The sequence below is a fragment of the Nerophis ophidion genome, linkage group LG15 (genome assembly GCF_033978795.1).
Source record: "Nerophis ophidion isolate RoL-2023_Sa linkage group LG15, RoL_Noph_v1.0, whole genome shotgun sequence".
In the NCBI taxonomy this organism is placed as follows: Eukaryota; Metazoa; Chordata; class Actinopteri; order Syngnathiformes; family Syngnathidae; genus Nerophis; species Nerophis ophidion.
In genome coordinates, this window is record NC_084625.1 from 37,481,055 (window position 1) to 37,504,781 (window position 23,727).

The 23,727-nt window shown below is 38.1% G+C and overlaps 1 protein-coding gene and 1 long non-coding RNA gene across 7 annotated transcripts in view; one reads left to right on the forward strand and one right to left on the reverse strand.

Annotated features, from left to right (window-relative positions):
* The window catches only part of myom1b (myomesin 1b), a 57,641-nt gene extending 48,446 nt beyond the window's left edge, over positions 1–9,195 (forward strand). For 5 of the 6 annotated variants that reach the window (XM_061922102.1, XM_061922105.1, XM_061922104.1 and 2 more), the window contains 2 exons: positions 8,696–8,834; positions 8,891–9,195. In XM_061922102.1, the coding sequence (XP_061778086.1) occupies positions 8,696–8,834; positions 8,891–9,024 (273 nt within the window). In that variant the 3' untranslated portion in view covers positions 9,025–9,195. Of the gene's footprint in view, positions 1,469–8,695; positions 8,835–8,890 lie in introns of those variants that run through there. The other variant, XM_061922108.1, reaches the window with a different exon arrangement.
* On the reverse strand, positions 7,768–23,525 carry LOC133569635 (uncharacterized). Its single transcript, XR_009809840.1, has 4 exons — positions 23,403–23,525; positions 15,903–16,033; positions 12,123–15,813; positions 7,768–12,017 (listed from the first exon to the last, which is right to left on the reverse strand). It is a non-coding gene; the product is annotated as an uncharacterized LOC133569635 (long non-coding RNA).
* Between the last annotated feature and the right edge of the window lie 202 nt (positions 23,526–23,727).

The window sequence follows — 23,727 nt, forward strand, 5'->3', positions numbered from 1 at the left end:
AGTAGGGGTGAAACGTGGAGCTGTGATGGTGAGCGCATCTGTCATTGACATAAAGTGCGGCTGCCTTCGCATACCTAGAAATTTTTTGGGATGATTAAAACAATTTCCACAATAAACATGATCTACTAGATGAAAAAAAAATGAAACGCTCCATCACGCCGCTTTACGATATAATCTGTTACGCATAGTCAATCTGTTAACGCATAATTTCATGACATATCTGACGAGCTGATACACTTCAATGCACTACCAACTGCCTCTCTACTGCTCTTCTGGCCCTTCTTTGTGGCTGGTCTAGTAGATAGTCCTCTTCTTGCTCTAGAACAGTGACGTAAGCATATAATTATCATTATTATTATTATTATTATTAAGCATAGAATAGCATGTTAAATATGATGTTGTCTTCATCAAGAGCTCCTGCTGTGGTGAATGTCCTCAACGAAATGAGCAAGGACAATACATCAGCCTCTTTTATATAGCAGGTCTCCAATCGACATTGTTTCTAATAGCAACACAACCTAACTGACGTTAGAGAACGTTCAATCGTGCATTAAATCGACGCTCTAATCACATCTTAATACATTTGAACGGGCCATCCATCTTGTCATAATCGCCACCAAATCTTATTACAACTTATCAAACTTAGGTGAAATCTGACTACAAATACAAATTACGAGCAGGCAATGGTGGTGCTTGCATGACAGTGCGAATGGGGCATAAGAAGTGACAGCACAGTTTCCACGACTTGGAACTAAACGTCAAATTCAAAAAGGCATTGAAATATTTTAAAATGGTCTGATGGTTAGAATATTTGACTTATGACATTGTTATATTGGTCTATTAAAATACATAGAAGCTCGTCTTCATGTTTCTTCATTTTCTCCAAAGTATGACAACTTCTCTGCACACCACATTTTATATTAGCGTTCCTTGATATTGAGAAAACTTCACTCTCTAGGATGATGGATTCAAGAACATGAGTTCCTCACTTTCTAGGACATGTGGAATGTATAAATTCCTCACTTTCTAGGACGATGCATTCAACAAAATAAGTTCCTCACCTTTTTAGACATTTAGAACATACATCCCTCACTTCCTAGGACATATACAACATAAGTTCCTCAACTCCTGTGAGAGAACATAAGTTGTTTGCAAAGCTGACTTTTCCCTCATTATTCATTACAAAAAACAGACTTCATGTCATACATGAACATATAGTGAACACTTTAGTGAGATACATTTTTTACCAACAAATATCAAGTGAATGCATTTGAAGAAGTCTGCCAATTTTAAATGAAAATGAAGTAAACATGATGTTCATGTGAACCTCCCTTCACTGTGTTCCTGTCCAAAGTCAAGATGGCTTCCACCTTCACTATCACTCATCACACTTTGCTCATATTGTTTATGTTCATTTTTGGAATGCTTCCTACTTCCTGTAAAACTAATAAAAACAACTGCATAAAGACCCCAAACTGTGTTTTTTGTCACCCCTTCGCCTTGTCAACATTTACACTTTCTTCACCTCAATACTCATTTTTTTGTGGACATCCTGAGGATCACACCCCCAGCATGGACAGGACCCCACCTCCACCCCCGAACACCATAATCCAACCCTCAACAAAATATTTGTTCAATATTCTTTTTTTTTTTTTTTTTTACTTGTGATGTCGCTGAGGAAAACAAATGTTCACATGGAAGGAATCATCTGAACGGCCACCTATAAGCGATTGTCAATTTGTAATGTCACTTTGCTCCTCAGAATGTGATTGTGAGGCCACACAAAGTATGGGGGGGGGGGGGTAAGCTCAACTCGACTAGACACGTTATCCACCTATCATTATCGAATGGTTTCTGTGTGGAACAGTGGAACCTGGGAATGTTAGCTAGTTGGTCAAAGTTCCGGTTGGCTTTATGGGACCATTGTGCATCGTAATAATCATTGTTATTCCCAAGCTAAACACAACATAAAACTATTTAGAAACTTTGCATAAGTACAAAGCATAAAACAATTGTAATTATAATGAAACTTTACAAACTTCACAACTTAAGTGAAAACTTGTAATAGATAACATACAGTAAATATGTATTAACAAATACTTAATAAAAGTATTCTAGACCCTTGACTCTGTATATATTGGAGCAGGACTTTCCTGAAAACATTACATCACATAAAGTTTATGGTGGACATCAGAGTTTTTAGCAAGATTGTCTTTAGGTTCACCTTTACTCTGTGGAGACTTGTGAGCTGATTGTGGATATTTTTTTAGAGCAAGAACGAGAGAGAACAAAGTTATGATAATCCTAATCTTGGTTTGGTGGTGGTTAATGTGTGAGAAGAAGGAGAATGGTCGGTAGGTAGTCTCCCTTATACTTTAAACCAGGGTCTCCAAACCTTTACACTCAGGGTCCACATTGGGTTTAAAGAATTTGGTCGGGGGCCGGGCTATCTGGTTGTGTGTGTGTTGACCCACTCTTGTCACCACAATTTTCCCCCTATGTCGTCTTTTTTCTTTTTCCTCTTTCTATCCCCTCAGCGTCAAACACTAATATATCCAAACATTTAATAAAGTTAAATACAAATTAGGCAACAAGATAATTATCACACACTGTAAAGTAAATCTGTACAGCAGAAATGAGCATCTCCATCAACAAAATTATTTGCTGGAGCATTTTTTCTTTTTTTACTGCGGGGTGTAGTTTGGGGACCCCTGCTTTAAACCGTCAAACACAACCAATTCTTCTCTAAGTTCTTGTCATTTTTCCACAAACAAAAGACTTCTAAGACTCTAGATTCTTTTAAGGGGCTGACACTGAGTGCAATGTCCAAGTCAGAGAACGTTCATCTTTTGCTTACATTCTTTTGCTCTGTTTTTTTCTACATTTAAAACACTTCTTTATCTTCTACATAAAATGTAATGGTGGTTTTCTGGTCAAAAGTATGCACAGATTTATGTGGAGTTTGCATGTTCTCCCCCTGACTGCGTGGGTTCCCTCCGGGTACTCCGGCTTCCTCGCACCTCCAAGACATGCACATGGGGATATGTTGATTGGCAAAACTAAATTGGCCCTAGTGTGTGAATCAGTGTGAATGTTGTCTGTCTATCTGTGTTGGCCCTGTGATGAGGTGATGACTTGTCCAGGATGTACCCCGCCTTCTGCTTGAATGCAGCTGAGATAGGCTCCAGCACCCACTCGACCCCGAAAGGGACAAGCGGTAGAAAATGGATGTTTAGAGAACATCTTTAAACCGCTCTCTGACCTTCTCTTCAAGATGAACCACTTTGTGGGCAGTCTTATTTACGTGCCTCCACTCTGACTGCGTCCTCTCCTCGTCAGCAAGGGTATAGTTTTTAGTGTTTTCCATATCAAATCTACTGACTAATATAACTTCAAAATATACCCTACTTTGTATCAGAAATGGCAACAGTGCAGGATACATGTGCATGTACGAATCTGTGATGTACCAGTCTGCCCTACAACAAGAGGACAGAGAAAAAGAAGGAACTTAATACATTGTGAGATTACAATAGCGGACTCGCGTCGTTTGGAGGAAGTATGAAGGAAGGCAAGATTGTTTTAAAAATACTGCCTCGATGCCTCCATGGTTTGATTTAAAATATCCGGGTCTTGTGCAGATCCCAAATACACAAAAACAGGTACCAATAAGTAAGAAAATTTGGTTTCGTATAATAGGTCACCTTTAATGAAATAATAAAAAACATTTAATCAGGGTCAATTCATCCATCCATCCATCCATTTTCTACCGCTTATTCCCTTTCGGGGTCGCGGGGGGCGCTGGCGCCTATCTCAGCTACAAATGGGGCGGAAGGCGGGGTACACCCTGGACAAATCGCCAGCTCATCGCAGGGCCAACACAGATAGACAGACAACATTCACACTCACATTCACACACTAGGGCCAATTTAGTGTTGCCAATCAACCTATCCCCAGGTGCATGTCTTTGGAAGTGGGAGGAAGCCGGAGTACCCGGAGGGAACCCACGCATTCACGGGGAGAACATGCAAACTCCACACAGAAAGAACCCGAGCCTGGATTTGAACCCAGGACTGCAGGACCTTCGTATTGTGAGGCAGACGCACTAACCCCTCTCCCACCGTGAAGCCCAGGGTCAATTCAATTACATTTTTTTCCAAAAGCAGGTTGCACATGAACTAAAATCAATAAAATAATGTTTGACCATGAGCTTTAGTCTCTTCCAGATGCTTAAAAACAAAGTGCAACATGCATACCGTTTGGCACTCAGCATCAAGGGTTTGAATGGGGGGTTAAATCACCACAAATGCTGCCCACTGCACCCCTCACCTCCCAGAGGGTGAATAAGGGGATGGGTCAAATGCAGAGGACACATTTCGACACACCTAGTTATGTGTGACAATCATTGGTACTTTAACTTTAATACAATTGCATCCTCATTACTGCATTGTTTAAGGCATACATTTATCAAGGTCAAGGCTACAGGGGGAAAGTTATTGTTGTCTTTAGCTCCAGGCTTTTGGGGCAGAGGTGTTATCAATTACGTCTTTTACAGAGCTAGGACAGTGTGGGGGTCTGATGATGACTGGAATATAAGACATCATGCTGGTGTCAGTTCCGTTGCACAGCTTTTAAACAGAAAAGCCAGCAATCTATTTGGCCCAAAAGATTTATTGGTTTGCACTGTACGAAAAGGATGCTGGCTGCTACGTGGGTTCACCACCAGCAAGTAGGGGGTATCGGGCCATGGTAAGGACTACCTCAAACACACACAATATGTCTGTGTATTTGACCTCTGTTTTAAATCATATATTTTAGTCCGTCCTTTGCCTGTATTTATCTGTTTATCGTGTATTTACTTATACGTAGCCGTTTGTTTTTCAACTGTGGTTGTTTTTAAAGGACTTTATAACTAAAGTTGGTACGGTATGGTATGGTAAAAACAATTCCAAGAGTCAAATGTCAAATATAAATCTTTCAGCCCATTTAATGTTTTGCCATTTATCCAGGGTGATCATATGCTTTATTGCTGGTTTCATATTTGTTGCAGATTTAATTGATTTTTAGTATTTGAAGTTAAGGGGCTTTGTTCCATTGTTTGTCAGTGTTACTTTCTTGCTTTTGTTAGTTGTGTTAGTTCTTTTTGAACTTCTATCAGAATTGGTCTGTCTTTTTTACTAAGATTGTCTTTTCCTATTTAAAGCATGATTTGATTTTTTTTTTTTTATAGTTTGTTGTTAGGATACACTGTAAAAAAAATTCTGTAAAGAAACGGTCATATACTGGCAGCTAAGGCTGCCAAACGAAAACCATAAAATTTAAAGTAAAACATTGTAAACCAAATAATGATCAAAAACATCATATTTACAGAAATTTTCATTAAACGTTTTGTGGAGAAATATCTTAATTTTACAGATTTTTTCTAAATTATTAAGAGTAACCACCTTTAATAAAGTGACAATGCAAACAGTTCTGCAGAAAAATGCATTTATCCTACAGAGTTTTCCCAAATTATTAAGATCAACCACCTTGAATGAAGTGACAATGCTGACAGTTCCACAGAAAAATACCATTATTTTACAGTTTTTTTCTGAATTGTTGAGATCAGGGGTCTTACATTCTCTTCACTGGTGGGTGGTGGGGGGGGGGGGGGGGGGCACCGGATGCAGGAATTGGTGCAAAGTGTCACCTTCTATCAATGGCTATTCCGCCCTAACAACATACTTACCGATGCTACCGAGAGACTTTCGGTGACACTCTCGTAGGATTAACCCGATGTTTACCCGGGCAAATATATCACGGGCGTACCGCTACAATAGGGGGAGGGTTTGGGGGGCGCGAGGGTGTATATTGTAGCCCGGAAGGGTTGGGGCTGCATGGGATTCTGGGTATTTGTTCTGTTGTGTTTATGTTGTGTTATGGTGTGGATGTTCTCCCAAAATGTGTTTGTCATTCTTGTTTGGTGTGGGTTCACAGTGTGGCACATATTTGTAACAGTGTTAAAGTTGTTAATGCGGCCACCCTCAGGGTGGCCTTTGTGGCTGTTGATCAACTATGTCTTGCAGTCACTTGCTGGGTCCATGGAAGCCAAATACAATATGTGGCTGGTTTGATATGCAGCCAAAACATGATGTAGAGGACACTGAAGACATTGCCACCATGGTGCCCCTTAGTATAGTTATCAGGGTGAATTTCGAGAGAATGAAAACTCCTGTAGGTGCACTGTAAATTAGGAGTCTCTCAGATAAATCAAGCGTATACAAGAAAGATTCTGTGGATAGCCATTCGTATACAACCCGCGGGCTGCACCAACATTAAGTTTTCACACCAAGGTGCGGGCTGCAAAATAACGTCTCGCGGGCCGCATATTTGAGACCCCTGCATTAAAACATTACCAACAACATCAAATAGCAATGGAAAATTATAGTCATTGGTTAGATCCAGAGCTTCAAAGATCCTAGCTCTTCCATGTAGCATGTAGCATTATTTTCTTCTATTTACATTCCCACAGACCTTAACATGCTGAAATGACCACAATCGCCCCCTACTGTACGAGAGTTTGTTGTTGCAGCCAAACCAGACTGTGATGGAAGTGCAAAGTCAGACTATTGGCCATGATCCAGAATGATTGTTTTGAACATTATTTTTCCTGTGTTTAGTGTTTATTCCTGTCCCGTGCTTTTATCATGGTTCCACTTCCTGTTTTTGGTCTTTCTTTCTGTGATTTCACTACTGCTTATGAAGCGTGTTCTACTCACCTATCCTAATCTGCCAGTGTTCGCCTTTCTTGCAATGCTGGTTCATTATTCCAGGGATGGTGTTGTGCTTTCTTGTGTTTTTGCCTTTCCTTACTTGGCCTTGCTTTGTCTTGTTTTTGCGATCGATAAACTACGACCTTAAAAAAAGGGACCCTCTGTTTGCAAAGTGCCTGCATTCTCTGCATCCTGCACCCTCAACAACAACCATGCACATTGTACAATGATTTTAGTACTTACTTCAGCAGCTTGAACTTCTTCAGCAAGACAATTATCACAATTATAATTGGCAGTATCAATAACAATATCAACACAATATTTAAACTATTTGGTTATATTATTTTATTACATACAATTATTTGATCAAAACAAAGTCCACTTTACACAATACCTAAACAAAAGTAAAAACTACTATCCTGTATCAATCATATACTGATACTTTCTTTGCCAAAGAAACCATCAAATTATGGATGGATCCGCCCTCCTTTCACATGTTGTGCACTGACTGTAACAATGCTAACACAACAACAGCTGTTTTATTATCCTCTCTCTTTAGGCTAGAGATGGGCAATAAAATTCCACAATGACACTGAGGTAGATGGAAGTAACTAGACCAGGGGTCTGGTACCCAAAACGTTGAAAGAGCCATATTGGATCAAAAATACAAAAAAACGAATCTGTCTGGAGCTGCAAAAAAATAAAACGTATAATAAGTGTTATAATGAAGGCTACACATAATGTAAGCGTCTATATTAACTATATTAGCCTACTATCAAAATGACTATGTGTCGCAGGCTGAAGCAAATCTTTGTTGACAGAAATGTTGAAATGGAATATTTATTCTACACATTTTTACAACATTAGAAACAATTAGTAAATCAGATATTACTCAGAACGTGAGATAACTCCAGGAAATTACTGGCTTTTAAGGACCAAAGGTATAGATCTGTGAGTCCAAATTAAAGGAAACGGCAGGCTTTTTTCTTTTAATCGATTTATTACAATCTTTGGCAAATAATGTTTGCTGTGGTCTGGAACAACATGGTACACAAACAACTATATGAAAAGCAACCAATATTACATACAGGTAATGTGTCGCGAGACATGCAAAACTAAATTATATACAAAGAGGATGAAAGTAAAGGAAATATACCTACAAATGAGGCATAATGATGCAATATGTACATACAGCTAGCCTAAATAGCATGTTAGCAATGACTAACTTGCAGTCATGCACTGACCAAATATGCCTGATTAACACTCCAACAAGTAAATAACATCAACAAAGTCCACCTTGAAACTTTTTGTGGACAAAATGAGATAAAGGAGTGGAATATTTTACTTGTAAACAAACTGTTGCGTCACAGTTCACACTATGGTGAGTTCAAGAACCGCCGAAATTAGTAGGACACAATATGTTCACCAAATACTGTCATCAGTCAAGCATACACACAATCATATTGAACAGTGGGCTCTATAGCAATTGGGAAGGTTTGTGTCATGTTTGTCCTCAAACAAAAAACTTACTAAAGCCAAAAAAAAATGTTTTCCCCATCTTTTTCCATTTTCAATCCTTTTTTGAAAATGCTAATTGGAGCCACTAGGACAGCACTAGAGAGCCGCATGTGGACCGAAAAAAAAAAAGCCATCAGTGCCTAGTGTCGGTGCACACGGAAGTGTTCCCTAGCAATGCTACATTATCAATAACTATTGTTCATATTTGTTGATTTATGTCTTGCTGACTAATACAATTGTTGCACGCCATTTTCTTATGTAAAGATTGAATGAGGGAAATGTCGTTAAATACATTTGAAAATCTTCTTTCTGGGTTTTGGTGGTAAGTTTTATGTCACTGGTCCATAGGAGAAGTAGAGGAAGTGTTTTTTTTTTTGTTTTTTTTCATACATTCTTATAAGGTATTTTTATTACGTGTCTGCTCTTAGCTGGAAGTGACCGAGGGAACGCCCGACTTGGGCGTGACATCCTACTGGACTGATGCAGCGGGTAACGTAGCGTTTGGTCCGAACGCTACAAAGAAAATGAAAAGTACAGTCACAGCAACGAAAGTGCAGAAGACAAAGGGTAAGCAGGCTGACATTTAAACAAGATGTCAACGAGTAAACCGTAACAATCTTTAGTTCCAGTGGGAAAGATGGAGAAGAATCAAACACAGAAGCCAGGAGAAGACGACAAAAACTTTATAGACAAAGTTACATTGGAACCCCAAAGTGACCCTGGTGACCACATGGCGACCTCTAAAGACACAACTTGAAGAAAATACAAAGCTTTAATAGTATACACATACAAAATCATTGAATAGCATACACAGTGACTAATATTATATTCATAACCATCAAATATATGTATTGCTAATCAGTGTGTTTCCAATGTTTTGCCTTTTTTCATCATATCCATGCCAAATAAATTGCTTGCAAAAATAAAATGTTCAGTCATTTAGTTTAGTCGAAAAAAACAAAGGAAAGGATGAAAGTCTTGACATGTGGAAGTTGTCAGGCAAAGAGGAAGAAGAAGCAAAATCATCATCAAGTCCAACATCCAGTAATTCAATTCAAATTCCATTTCAGTGCAAAACTAATCAAATCATTAAGAGTCATATTCTACCTGTGTTGCTTGAAGTTTTGTTTGTTTTTCTTATTTATATTTTCCCATCCAGACTGGGGACTTGTCCACTCCATGTCAAGGAGACACACGCGTCGTCATGTGAATAATTTAATTAATGATCAGTCCTGGCCCAAAAAGTCAGCCGTGCCCCTCCTGTGCTGGAAAATGTTTATTTTATTTTTTTACATTGTAGTAGGTCAAATACATTGCAAAAACTGAAATCTAAGTAAGATTAAATATCTCAAATAAAGGTGATATTTGCTTTTTTTCTATCTGATAAGATAATTCTTCTCAAAATACAGGTTTTATATTAGTGTCTTTTACTTATTTTAGGGTTTTGGTCCTAAATGATCTCAGTAAGATATTACAGCTTGCTGCTGAGATTTTATGACCTATTTTGAGTAAAACATGATTGAAATTAGAATATCAACTGTTGCAAAGCTGTGTCATCAACACTCACAAGTATAAAACTGCTTTTTCAAAGCAAAAATTTCGTATTTCAAGCGTAAAATAAAAAATCATGACTTTTACACAATTGTGTCTCATTATTGAAACAGATGACAGCCAAATGGACTTTGCTGTTTTATTTTCAATGAAAAAATAGAACATACGTACTCATATAGTAAGACAGTTGGCACAGTACAGCAAACTGACAGTTAATATTCAAACATTTAATATGTGACATTTCAAACAATTTTGAACAGAAATAGTTCATGCACATTCCAATAATTTCTTCAGAATTACAATTAAAACAAATTTGGCCAGGGGCCGGGCTGTAATTATATATATATATATATATATATATATATGTATATATATATACTCCTTGCGCACTAATGACTGAAAGAGCACGCAGTTGGAAAGATGTCATGTTAACAATGGAAAAATGCATTTTTAGACTATACGATTTGCCTGAGCGGCTAGTAGACCCCGAGAGTAACAAGCAGTTGCCTTGTTGCCTTTCCATTAAAGGGGAACATTATCACCAAACCCATGCAAGCGTCAATATATACCTTGATGTTGCAGAAAAAAGACCATGTATTTTTTTAATCGATTTTCCTCAGTCTAAATCGGTGAATTTTGGCAAATCAAACGCCTTTCTGTTTATCGGTCTTTTAGCGATGACGTCAGAACGTGACGTCACCGAGGTAACACACCCGCCATTTTCATTTTCACAAACACCGGGTCTCAGCTCTGTTATTTTCCGTTTTTTCGACTATTTTTTGGAACCTTGGAGACATCATGCCTCGTCGATGTGTTGTCGGAGGGTGTAACAACACTAACAGGGAGGGATTCAAGTTGCACCACTGGCAAAAAATCTGCCGCCAGACCCCAATTGAATTTGCCAGAGTATCTGCCGGCGATGCTAAGACAGACATGGCACAGAGATGTATGGATAACCTGCAGATGCATTTGCAACGATTAAGTCAACGAAAACACAAAGGTGAGTTTTGTTGATGTTGTTGACTTATGTGCTAATCAGACATGTTTGCTCACGGCATGACTGCCAGCTAATCGATGCTAACATGCTATTTACGCTAGCTGTATGTACAATTGAAACTAGATACCCACATTTAATGCGAAACATACACTTACCAATCGACGGATTTAAGTTGCTCCAGTGTCTCAAGATGCGAAAGTCCTGATCGTTTGATCTGCACATTTTACCGGCGATGCTAATAAGGCAGCCATGCTATGGGCCACTTCATTAGGTACACCCATGCTATGGCCGAATAGCTTCAATTTCTTCAATTTCGTTTTTGCTATCTGCCTCCATACTCCGACCATCTGTTTCAATACATGCGTAATCTGTTGAATCGGTTAAGCTGCTGAAATCAGAGTCTGAATCCGAGCTAATGTCGCTATATCTTCCTGTGGTAACCGCCATGTTTGTATTGGCATCACTGTATGACGTCACAGGGAAATGGACGGGTGGATATAGCGATGGTGAAAATCAGGCACTGTAAAGCAGTTTTTAGGGATATTCCGGGAGGTGTGAAATTTTGAAAAAAAACTTCAAAAAATAAAACAAGCCACTGGGAACTGATTTTTATTGTTTTTAACCCTTTTGAAATTGTGATAATGTTCCCCTTTAAGAAAAATAAACTAGTTTTTAACATAAGTTTGCTGGTTTCAAGAAATGTAATACCGAGCGTACAGGTGCTGTTCATATTAGAATATCATGAAAATTTTGATTTATTTCAGTAATTATATTCAGAACGTGAAACTTACATATTATATCAATTCATTACACACATAGTGATATATTTGAAATGTTTATTTCTTTAAATTTTGATGATTAGTACTGACAATTACTGAAAATCCTAAATTCCGTATCTCAGAAAATTAGAATATTAGTTACGACTAGTACCAAAAAATATTTTTTAGAAATGTGGGCCAACTGAAAAGTATGAACATAGAAAGTTTCAGCATGTACGGCAATCAATACTTAGTTGCAGCTCCTTTCGCCTGAATTGCTGCAGCAATACGGCGTGGCATAGAGTCGACCAGTCTGTTGCACTCAGGTGTTATGAGAGCCCAGGTTGCTTTAATAGTGGCCTTCAGCATTGTTGGCTCTGGCATCTCGCATCTTCCGCTTCACAATACCCCATAGGTTTTCTATGGGGTTAAGGTCAGGTGAGTCTGCAGAACAATCAAGAACAGGGATACCATGGTCCTTAAACCAGGTACTGGTAGATTTGGCACTGTGTGCAGGTGCCAAGTCATGTTGGAACATGAAATCTTCACCTCCAAAAAATTGGTCCGCGGCAGGCAGCATAAAGTGTTTTAAAACTTCCTGGTAGACTGCTGCATTGACCCTAGACCTCAGGAAACACAGTGGACCAACACCAGCAGATGACATGGCACCCCAGACCATTACCCATTGTGGAAATTTGACACTGGACTTCAGGCAACGTGGATTCTGTGCCTCTCCTGTCTTCCTCCAGACTCTGGGACCTTGATTTCCAAAGGAGACACAAAATTGACTTTCATCTGAAAAACATAACTTTGGACCACTCAGCAGCAGTCCAATCCTTTTTGTCTTGAGCACAGGCGAGACGCTTTTGACGTTGTCTCTTATTCAGGAGTGGCTTTACACAAGGAATGCGACAGCTGAAGCCCATATCTTGCATACGTCTGTGTGTGGTGGTTCTTGAAGCACTGACTCCAGCTGCAGTCCACTCTTTGTGGATCTCCCCCACATTTTTGAATCGGTTTTATTTGACAATCCTCTCCAGGGCGCGGTTATCCCTCTTGCTTGTACACTTTTTTCTACCACATCTTTGTCTTCCCTTCACCTATTAATGTGCTTGGACACAGAGTTATGGGAAAATCCAACCTCTTTGGCAATGACCTTTTGTGTCTTGCCCTCCTTTAAAGTATCAATGGTCATCTTTTGGACAGTTGTCAAGTCAGCAGTCTTCCCCATGATTGTGTGTCATACAGAATCAAAACGAGAGACCATTTAAAGGCTTTTCCAGGTGTTTTAAGTTAGTTAGCTAATTTGAGTGTGGCACCAGGTGTCTTCAATATCTGACCTTTTCACAATATTCTAATTTTCTGAGATGTTCAATTTAGGGTTTTCATTGGTTGTCAGCTATAAGCATCTCCTTTTTGGCAAAAAACACTTGAAATGTATCAGTCTGTTTGGAATGAATGTATAAATTCTACAACTTTGACTTTCTAAATGGAATTAATGAAATAAATGAACGTTTTCATGATATTCTAATAATATGACCAGCACCTGTATATCATGTCAAGATAATGGGACTAGAATTTACTTAATTTAAAAACATTTTTCAACATAGAAAAAAAAAAAAGAGAATTTTTTTCTCTATCAAGTAAAGTGCACTTTTAATTAGTGAGAATATACTTATTTTAAGGTATTTTGGGGTTCATTGCGTTTAGTTAATTTTACTTGTTTTGGAAAGTCTTACAAGCCAAATTTGATTGTTCTATTGGCAGATTATTTTACCAAGTTCAAGTAAAATACCCCTAATTTTTAATTTTTCTTGTTTTTGAACACTGACATTTTGCAGTGTAAGATGATAATCAAAATAAAGGCACAGACATGTTAGTTAACGCATAAAAACGAGAAAAATTACCGTAACAAAATCCAATCATATTTAAATTAACCGTGTTGATGAGTGGGACGACTAGTTCGGAATATGTCCAATCACAGCACTTCAACGGCTTACATTGAAAGAGGGTTTGAAGCTAGTTATGAAGGACAGCCAATCAGGTGACTTTCCTCGCGGGATGAGGAAAACACCGCCAAAAACAAGATGTGTGTTACTTGTATAGCGCTTTTCTACCTTCAAAGCGCTTTGACACTATTTCCACATTCACACACTGAGGGAGCTGTCATGCAAGGCCCTAACGAGGACCCTTTCAGGAGCAAGGGTGAAGTGTCTTGTTCAACGACACAACAGACGTGACGAGGTTGGTAGAAGGTGGGGATCGAACCGGGAACCCTCAGGTTTCTGGCACGGCCACTCCCAACGGCGTGGCGCGGTTGGGAGAGTGTTGACATATTCCACATTGTAATGTGTGCACAACTGGGAGCAAGTGAAAACATTTGATTTTTACTGCTTTTCTGGCATCAGCAGGCACGTCATCGATCATGACATCCACACAACTGTAAGTCAAATATTTCATTTGCTGCTTTTGCTGTCTTCCTCCATGACTTCCGCTCTCGCTGACGCGAGCGAGCCAGGACTGCAACGAGCCAAGAGGCGTCGGGTGAAGCCTGAAGACGTCCGGGCTCCCGGATCCACTCTGGCGTGTGGCGAAAAGTCCCTGTCTGCATTGCTTGGGCTATCTGCCCCGTACACACATCAAAAGCCTGTAATTTGGCTGCTAGAGAACGTCAATGTGCTCGAACTGTACTGTAACGCCTAACTGGCATCGTGGTGAAGAGTTGTTCTCTCGTGGGTGCAGCGGAGAATGGAACACAGCGTGAGGGTAAGGATAATGATTTATTAACACTACAAAACAGACTAAGGACCAAAAGACTTGCACAATGGCACTATAAACAAAAACCAATAGAAGTAGCACATGAGCTAGAAAGAACAAAGGGAACAGAAGGCGCTAGCGTGTAAGCTAGGGACAAACCAACAAAATAGCATAGAAGCTAATCACGTACAAAGGGTGTTTACCACAATGCGGAAATGCGACGTCACTTGTTGCATGTAGCAAACTACAGTCCGAGAGCGAATGTCCAACAAAGACTGTCTTAAATAAGGAGATAAATCAGGAGGCAGGTGTGCGTGATCACACGGAAGGCAGGTGACACAAATGCGTTGCTAGGACAACAGAAACAAACCAGGAAGTGCCACCGGGAACTAAGAGAGCCAAATACAACACAGGGTGATAACAAAACAGAAACAAAACCAGAATATGACAAGGTCCAAGACGTGAACATGACAAGGTCCAAGACGTGAACATGACATTATGAGCTATTTTTCTATTTTAATAGAATACTTCTGTTTACTCGCGTCGTAAAAGTTAAATGAAACAATTTCTTACTTTAAAGTTATGTATACTTTTGTCCTAATTAAGTTTATGAACTAGTGTTTCTATTTTAATAGCATTACAGTATATTGCAGTTTATTTTTTACTTAAAATCCATTAGTTTGATTTGAATTTCATATTCCGGTCTTCTTAAAGTAGTATTGTAATTGAATAAAGCCGCACTTAAAGTAGGTATTCGGATGGAGTTAATAGATTTATCTCTCCAAAGAAAGCCCAGAGTTTTGTATTAATTTATCCGCCTATGACCTATCACCCACAAGGCAATTCACACACATGAAGTAATGCGGCACTGGACTATCTTAAATTGTAACTTTTATTATCGTTTGGTATTTTAGCTATAAATTTAAAGTTAAAGTACCAATGATTATCACACACATTTAAGCTCATTGTCTCTTTGGAAGGTGACCTATAGTTCAACTTTTTTTATATAATGACCTTTTTTATCCTTGTAAACACAGTCACAAGTTTCCGATCACATGTCCTTGACAATAACATTTGTTTAATTCTATCGGGAGTCTGCAACTGTTCAGTATGGTAAAGGTTCATCTTTTAACTGCTACAAAGTATTTACTGTTATGTAAGGACTGGGGAAGGAGACGGCACGACAATGGATCAAGCTCAACAGATTTATTGAGTGCTTGTTGATTGTATGGAGTGTGTATGCCACCATGCGTTTGAATGGAAAACTACGTGTGGAAATTAACCGTATGTAAATACCGTAACGTTTGTTGAAGTGCGTGTTGGAAGTACAGCGTCCAAGTCCGAGGGGAAGACGCCAAGAGGTCCGAGGTCTGAGCGTGGTCGTAGGCAGGAGAGAGAAGTCCAGAAGTCCAAAACAGGGTTCAAGGATCGAGGAGGGAAAGGCAACAGCAGAGGCGCACAACGAAAGCTGAGACACGAGTGACTGTGGGGAAAACAAAGAGACAAAAATGGGATCATGAAAAAGGCACGAGGGAACAAGCAAACGAATGAGATCAGAGAGGTGAAGATTACTGCGAACAGAGCTACGTTCCGACGAAGAGGCTCTTCATCCTGTAGTCCCTCATTAAAACCAGGTGCGTTGATTACTGATTGCCTGCGGCGGAGAGTGGGCGCGGTGCTCACAGCGGAGCTTCTAGGTGCTCCTGCAGAAGAGGGAAAAACAGACATTTACAGTATATCCCTTATTTGAATACATCAGAATGGACTATTAAAAAGGTGTAATTAACCAAAAAAAAAAAAAAAAAAGTGTTTAACTTCTAAACACTGTCCTGCTTTTTAAATACTAAAAACAAAGATGATATTACTACTAACATTAAAACAGTTGGTTTTACCAATACTACAAATACCACATGAAAAACGCATGTGAGCACATGTAAATATAGAAATGTTTAGGATATGACTTATGTACTTGTGTAGTTTTAGCTATATTATATAGTAAAAAAAAAAATTCTATAATTAAACAGCTCAATGTTATGACATTCAATTACAAAATGATGTGTATCGAACAGCCTCTCCTTCTCTTAAATGCTAACATTTTAATTAAATTTTCTTTTCATTTTAAATTTTCCTGTAGGAACTCTCCTGAAGAAATCAATAAAGTACTAACTTATCTAATTTTTCTTTCATAAGTTAAGTGCGATGAGGTGGCGACTTGTCCAGGGTTTACGCGGCCTTCCGCTCGATTGTAGATGAGATCGGAGTCACAGGGGGCGCTGGAGCCTAAGGGAATAAGCGGTAGGAAATGGATGGGTATAAGTTCACTTAAACTTTATCAGAAATCGTTTTTAAGTATAACTGATAAGTTAGGGATACATTCTTTATTTACGCATGATATAAATACATGTATGTTTTACTTGCATATCATGTTATAGTTATCCATCCATTTTCTACCGCTTGTCCTTCGTGTAATTGAATAATATGAATGACTTACGTTGATGGTTTTTAGCTACTATCAATGTAGTCAGGGTTAAAGTAATATTGTGTCATCATCTGTCACATAATATAATTCCTTGTTTTGAGTTTGTGGGTGTTTTCGGTCTCAGTCATTTTTTATCGTTCTTGTTGTGGCTGTTCTTCCTGTTTTGTTTGGGGTGTTCCTGCAAGCGGCTTCACTCCCGCCTCTGAGTGTCTGCTCAGCGCAGACATTTTGTTGTATTATTGCGGCCATCTGAGTCAAGCCTCTGTTGCAAAACCTTATTGGACTTTGTGAATGTTTAACGTGGACACTTTTACTGCCGCACTTCTGTGCGTTAAGTCTCTGCCGTGCTTGTGAACGTCGTTTCGTAGTCTGAGTTTTTAGTTTCGGTCTGCGTAGCCTCTCGTATGGTTCAACCCCAATCGGCAATCATATTTTTTGCCTATTTTTGGTCCCTTGATTAAATATTTTTTTAATTCCAAGCTACCTCTCTTGGGTTTCTGCATTTCCGGGAACACGCTAAATATTGTTGTGACGCCATCCGACCGCCACAGAATTTCTTGGACCTACTCAGTGGCCTAGTGGTTAGAGTGTCCGCCCTGAAATCGGAAGGTCGTGAGTTCAAACCCCGGCCAAGTCATACCAAAGACTAAAAATGGGACCCATTACCTCCCTGCTTGCACTCAGCATCAAGGGTTGGAATTGGGGCTTCAATCACCAAAAATGATTCCCGGGCGTGGCCACCGCTGCTGCTCACTGTTCCCTACACCTCCCAGGGGGTGATCAAGGGTGATGGCTTAAATGCAGAGAATTATTTCGCCACACTTAGTGTGTGTGACAATCATTGGTACTTCCATCCATTTTCTACCGCTTATTCCCTTTGAGGTTTCGGGGGACGGTGGTGCCTATCTCAGCTACAATCGGGCGGAAGGCAGAGTACACCCTGGACAAGTCGCCACCTCATCGCAGGGCCAACACAGATAGACAGACAACATTCACACGCTAGGGCCAATTTAGTGCTGCCAATCAACCTATCCCCAGGTGCATGTCTTTGGTACTTTTAACTTTATTCCACTAATAGATTTTTAAAATGCTATTTGTATTTCACGTGCTAAACAAACTAATAATATTGTAAAGACTATGAGTATGTACATAGTCCATTTTTTGTTGTAGAGACTTATTTTTAACCAGGGGTCCCCAAACTACAGCCCGCGGGCCGAATACGGACCACCAGCATCCAATATGTCAAGTTTTTATTTTATTTGTCCAACCGCTTGTATGTTAGGTATTTCTCTATGTTTGTAATGTCTATTTTCTGCTGGATCTTTTATCTATTTTATGGTGCCTTTTTTTTGCTGCAGCTGTTACATATACTGTACATCAGGGGTGTCCAACTCATTTTAGCTCAGGGGCCATGTGGAGGGAAATCTGCGCACACGCAGGCCGGACTATTAAAATCATGGCATTAAAACTAAAAAAAATAGACAACTTCATATTGTTTTCTTTGTCTTACTTTGGCCAAAAATAGAACAAACATTCTGAAAATATTACAATAAAAGTATGAAAAAAAAAAAAAAAATACCTGGCTGCGCTTAAGTTTAGCATGGCCCACCATTGTCCAAAATCCAGCCTGCAAGAAGTCACAAGTTTTTTTATGTCCTTTCTAAATCTATTTTCTACTGCTTGTTAATTTCAGGGTCTCCTAGCCACTCAGGCAAATCCTATTGTCTAAAAATGTATTTTCCCCATCGATAAAGTGAGATCATTGCGCTCGAGCTACAGTGTCGGGTGAGCGTGCGGCAAGTGCGCACTCTTTTAGTCAATTAGTGCATGAAGAAAAAAACAAAAAAACAAAAAAAAAACACATTTTATATATATATATATATATATATATAGTGATGTGCGGGCACAAACCAACCCCCCCAGAGACAGTTCTGTTTATGTTCAGACGCAGCAGCATTGGTTTATTCAGTAACTTTTCTGAATGCAGGTTAAATTAAAAAGTTCTCCAGATTAGAGCTTCCATTGAAACAAAAATGATAGCATTTTTCATGCCTTGATCAGGTCCCCTAAACTGCCTGGAACACAAAGCAGAGACTTTTTTTTTTTAAATAAATTGACCAATCCAACAGAATACATAATAATGCAATTCAATTCCAAAACCGACCCAGCAACACCCAGAATAGCAATAAACAGAGCAATTGAGGACACACAAACATGACACTGTTCAATCTAAAAGTAGTAAAACAAAAATGAATATTAGTAACAATTTCAAAATAGCAGTGATTAAAAATCCCTCATTGATATTAAAAACATTAATACAAAAAATTATAAAAATAAAAAAAAAAATACATCGCATCTTATAACCTTGATAACACAGTGTCCAAAATTTTACACAAAGATATGTCATATTTTGGTTCATTTAATAATGGAAAATAATTAAATTTAAATAATGGATCCCATATTCCAATATGACTCATTATCTAAACTAAATGAAGTTTTTTTATACTGATATCTCCATAGCTTGTGTATACCAGTCAGTCTGAGTTGGACTATCAACATCTATCCATTTTTTTTTTTTTTTAATATTACCTGTTTTGTTAATATGCATATTGAAAGAAATGCATTTTTACTATTTGATGACGCGTTACTAAATTGATGGAGGTCCCAAGAATACAAGTTTGCAATGTCATTGGGATGTTTATATTAAGGAGTGTGATTGCTTATTTTGTTGTTTTCAGGTGGAGTGCAGAGGATATGGCGTCCTCTGTGGAGCGGTTTGGGCGATTCGCGAACTGGTATGGGTCGAAGTCTGGAGAGAATGTATTCATTTACCAGCTACTCGAAGCGCTTCATTATGACGGGGGTGAGTGCAACGGGGCGGTAATCATTGAGGGAGGAGATTGTGGATTTTTTAGGCCCAGGAATGATTTTGGCTGTCTTAAAACATGATGGTACCACAGCCTGGAAAAGTGAGATGTTGAATATGTCTGAGAACCCCAACCAGCTGGTCTGCACATACCTTAAGCACCTTGCCCGGAAAGTCATCAGGTCCTGGTGCTTTCCGGGGGTTATTAATAATATGATGAGGTTTAGTAATACCTCTGTCTTTCCATGTTGTCCATTTAACCACAGTTTTATTAATGATATTAGGATTGTACCAAAGCGGTTGATTTACAGATGTCATTGTGTTGATTCCTAGTGTTTTCTGACAGTTTTAGAATGTTAAAAGGTGGCTTCTATTGTGCTCTGCCTCAACTCGTTATGTATTTTTATTTTTTTAAATATAATATACACTCCACACATCAACGTCCAAATTCATTAACATATGTTTTTCTATGTTGATACAGTCTTTATCTGCAGAAGAATGAAACAAGTGGCTTGCCTGTTCACAACCAAAAGAGATATAATGTAAGAAGTTTGGTAATTGTAGGCCTCCTTTATCTTGTGTACAAGACAACCTTCTTTCCACACCATATAAAATGTGATATTGTATGTATTTTCTTAAACCAACTTTTATTATTTAGGACAGGCATCATTTTCAGTATATAATTAACTGCTGGCAGTATACTCATTTTTACTATGTTCACCCGACCCCAAAGTGATATTTGGAGACGTGACCAGCGTTCCATTTTGGAATCTATCTTGTTTTTTTTAATGTTTAAGATTTAGATCTCTGCTTTTATAAAGTTTTGGTGTAAAATGTAGGCCTAGATATGATTTCTGTCTCTTTCCATTTATGTTGGAGTTCTGAACTTGTGATGCCTTGCAGTGTTTATTAAGTGGTAATATTTCACATTTGTCCCAATTTACCTTATACCATGATAAACAGCCATATTCAGTGATGAAATTATTGACATAGTGAAGAGAGTAGTTAACATGTGACAGGTAGAGAATTATGTCGTCACAATACATTGATAGATTATTATACTTAGAGCCAATTTTTATACCATGAATATTATATTCACTTCTTATTTTTGTAGCTAAGGCTTCAATAACCAAATTAAATATTAATCCAGAGGCAGGAAATCCCTGTTTTACTCTTTTAACAAAAAAGGTTCTGAAATATGAGTATTGGTTTTGACTGATGCCATGGGCCTTGTATAAAGCATCTTAATCTATTGTATAAAATTATCTCCAAATCCAAATTTACATAATGTGCAAAAAATAAATGGCCCGTTTATGCGGTGAAATGCCTTTTCCGCATCAAGAGTACATACTGCTATAGGATAAGGGAGACTTCTAGCATAGTGAATAACATTAAACAATCTCCTTGTATTGTCTGATGATTGTCGACCACCATTAAGCCAGTTTGGTCAGTATGAATTAATTTTCCTATTACATTTGATAATCGTGTGGCTAAGATTTTTGCCAAAATTTTATTGTCCATATTGGCTAAGGATAAAGGACGATAATTACTGCAAATCAATGGGTCTTTACCCTTTTTATGTATTAATGAGATGAGAAAAATTGAAGGTTGGAGAAAACTATTAATTGAAGATCTGTACATTTGTAATAATAGAAGAGACAAAGCTTCACTGAATATTTGATAAAATTCTGTATTGTAGCCATCAGGGCCAGGAGATTTATTTTTTGCAAATGAATTTATAGCTTTTTGAATTCCCATTAATTGTATAGTGATTTTTTTTTGTCATGCTCTGATAAGGATGGCAGTTGTATTGCGTTTAAATATGACTGCATAGCTACTATGCCACAATCTTTCTTGGGTTTATATAGATTTGTATAAAATTTTCTAAATGTTTCATTGATTTCCTTGGGATCAACAGAAATATTACCATCTGAAAGTTTAATATTAGATATATGATTTATATTAATGCAAGGAGCTTTCCAGCTTGCTCGTCGTATTCATGAAACTTTAATTTTGCCCTATTAATTTTATAATCAACCTTCTGCTTTATTATATTTTCATATTCCATTCTTTGTTTACAAAGTTTGATCCATGTTTCCTGATTATACTGTTTGGACAATGTGTCCTGCAATTGTTTGATTATATTCAATAATTCATTTTCTTCAACACGTTTTTTATTCTTACAGCTTGCAATCCTAATAAGTTCTCCTCTTACGCAACACTTAACTGCTTCCCATATTGTGGAGAAGTCAGAAACAGAATGCTGGTTATTTTAAATAAAATCTTAAATAAATTCTTTAAATATGTAATTTATTGTCCTCACTTTCTAATAAAGAAATATTAATTTTCGTTTGAAAATTGGAAAGCGACTGGAAGAAAGTTTGTTTATTTTGACTATGATCAGAAATAATTATTGGGTGAATTTTAGCCTGCACAATTTCTACAATTGCTTTAAGAACAAAGAATATATAAATTCTTGAAAATGACTGATGTCTGTTTGAATAAAAAGTGAAATCCTTCTCATATGGATTTAAGGTTCTCCAAATATCCACTAGGCTAAGAGTTTGCATTAATTTCAGAAGAGAAAAAACTGATTTCTTGGGTTTAACAATCGTACCAGTTTTATCAATATTTGGATTAATTGTTAAATTTAGAGCTCACCCCATAATAATTATATCAAATCAACAATCTGCCAATTTGAGTTCCATGTCACCAAAGAAAGAAGATTTATCATCATTGGGTGCATATAAGTTTACCAGTGTGATTTTGTTATTATCTATATGGCAATTAATCATATATCTACCTTCTGGATCAAAATATACTATTTATAATATAGCTCATCTTTTTGTTAAACATTATAGCAACACCAGATCTTTTGGAGGACAGTCCAACACCAACTATCTCACCAACCCATCCTTTTTTCAGATATTTTAAATGTTCAGTTTTCAAATGGGTTTCCTGTAGAAAAGCAATATCAGTAGAAAGATAGTTTGGATCAGGGGTGTCAAACTCATATCAGATCGGGGGGCACATGAAGAAAAATCTACTCCCAAGTACTCCCCCTACCCTCCCATTGCTCTTTACCACAAAATGTAATTTAAATAGCAAAACAAAAATGCTTAAAGAAAGTAAAATAATTTAGAGAAAAAATAAATAAGGGAAACAGAATCATAGGAGGAGAAAGCTAAAAAGTAAAACAGTAGAAGAGAAAAAAATTAGGCGATAACAAAAACAACAAAAATACTAAACAAATATCACCAATCAATCAAGTAGTGGTATAAAAATGAAAAAAAAAAAAAAACAGAACCAGGCCAGTAATAAATCCACTCAAAAAACGTTTGGACAGAAATTAAGAAAAATGTACCTGAAATAACTTCATCGAGGTTTCTGGTGGTGTTAAACGTTTCCATGACTACTTGTGTAAGAATGACGTAATCATCTCGTGCCATTGTTTTGGTGCGGTTGCAATATGTTCTTTTCAGTCCGTTTGGATTATATCAACACCGCCCCTAAACCAGTATGTAAATCTCGCATTTCTAAAAAGAGTACCTTCGATGTAGAGTTTGTCCACAATTAGACGGGTTCGTTTGTTGTTCTTTTTAGCCTCATTCATTATTGGATACAACAGCACAAGGTTCAAATAAATCACAGCATTCCATGAATCAAACATATTACACCTTTAGCAGACTAATCTATAAACTACAATTCAGTTGAGCAACACACTTACCGCCCGATGGACGCAGCCGTTTCCCAGCAGGGAGCCACTCCGAGCCAGCCGCACAATGAGTTAAACACTGAGGTCCTTTTTAAGCAAACAGTGATTGCCAACCTGACACAGCTGCCTTGGGGCACGTGGCCACACATCAACCTGATTGAGAATGGAGTTAGGGATGTACTTGCCTTCAATGACCACACTCAGAGGTTGGTGTAGTTTGACTGCCTGGTGCATGCTGTCATTGTGATGGCTGGCCCACTGCCTGGTCTCACCTGTTCCGGGGCATTGTGATGCTCCACAATATATATATACACACACACATATATATATATATATA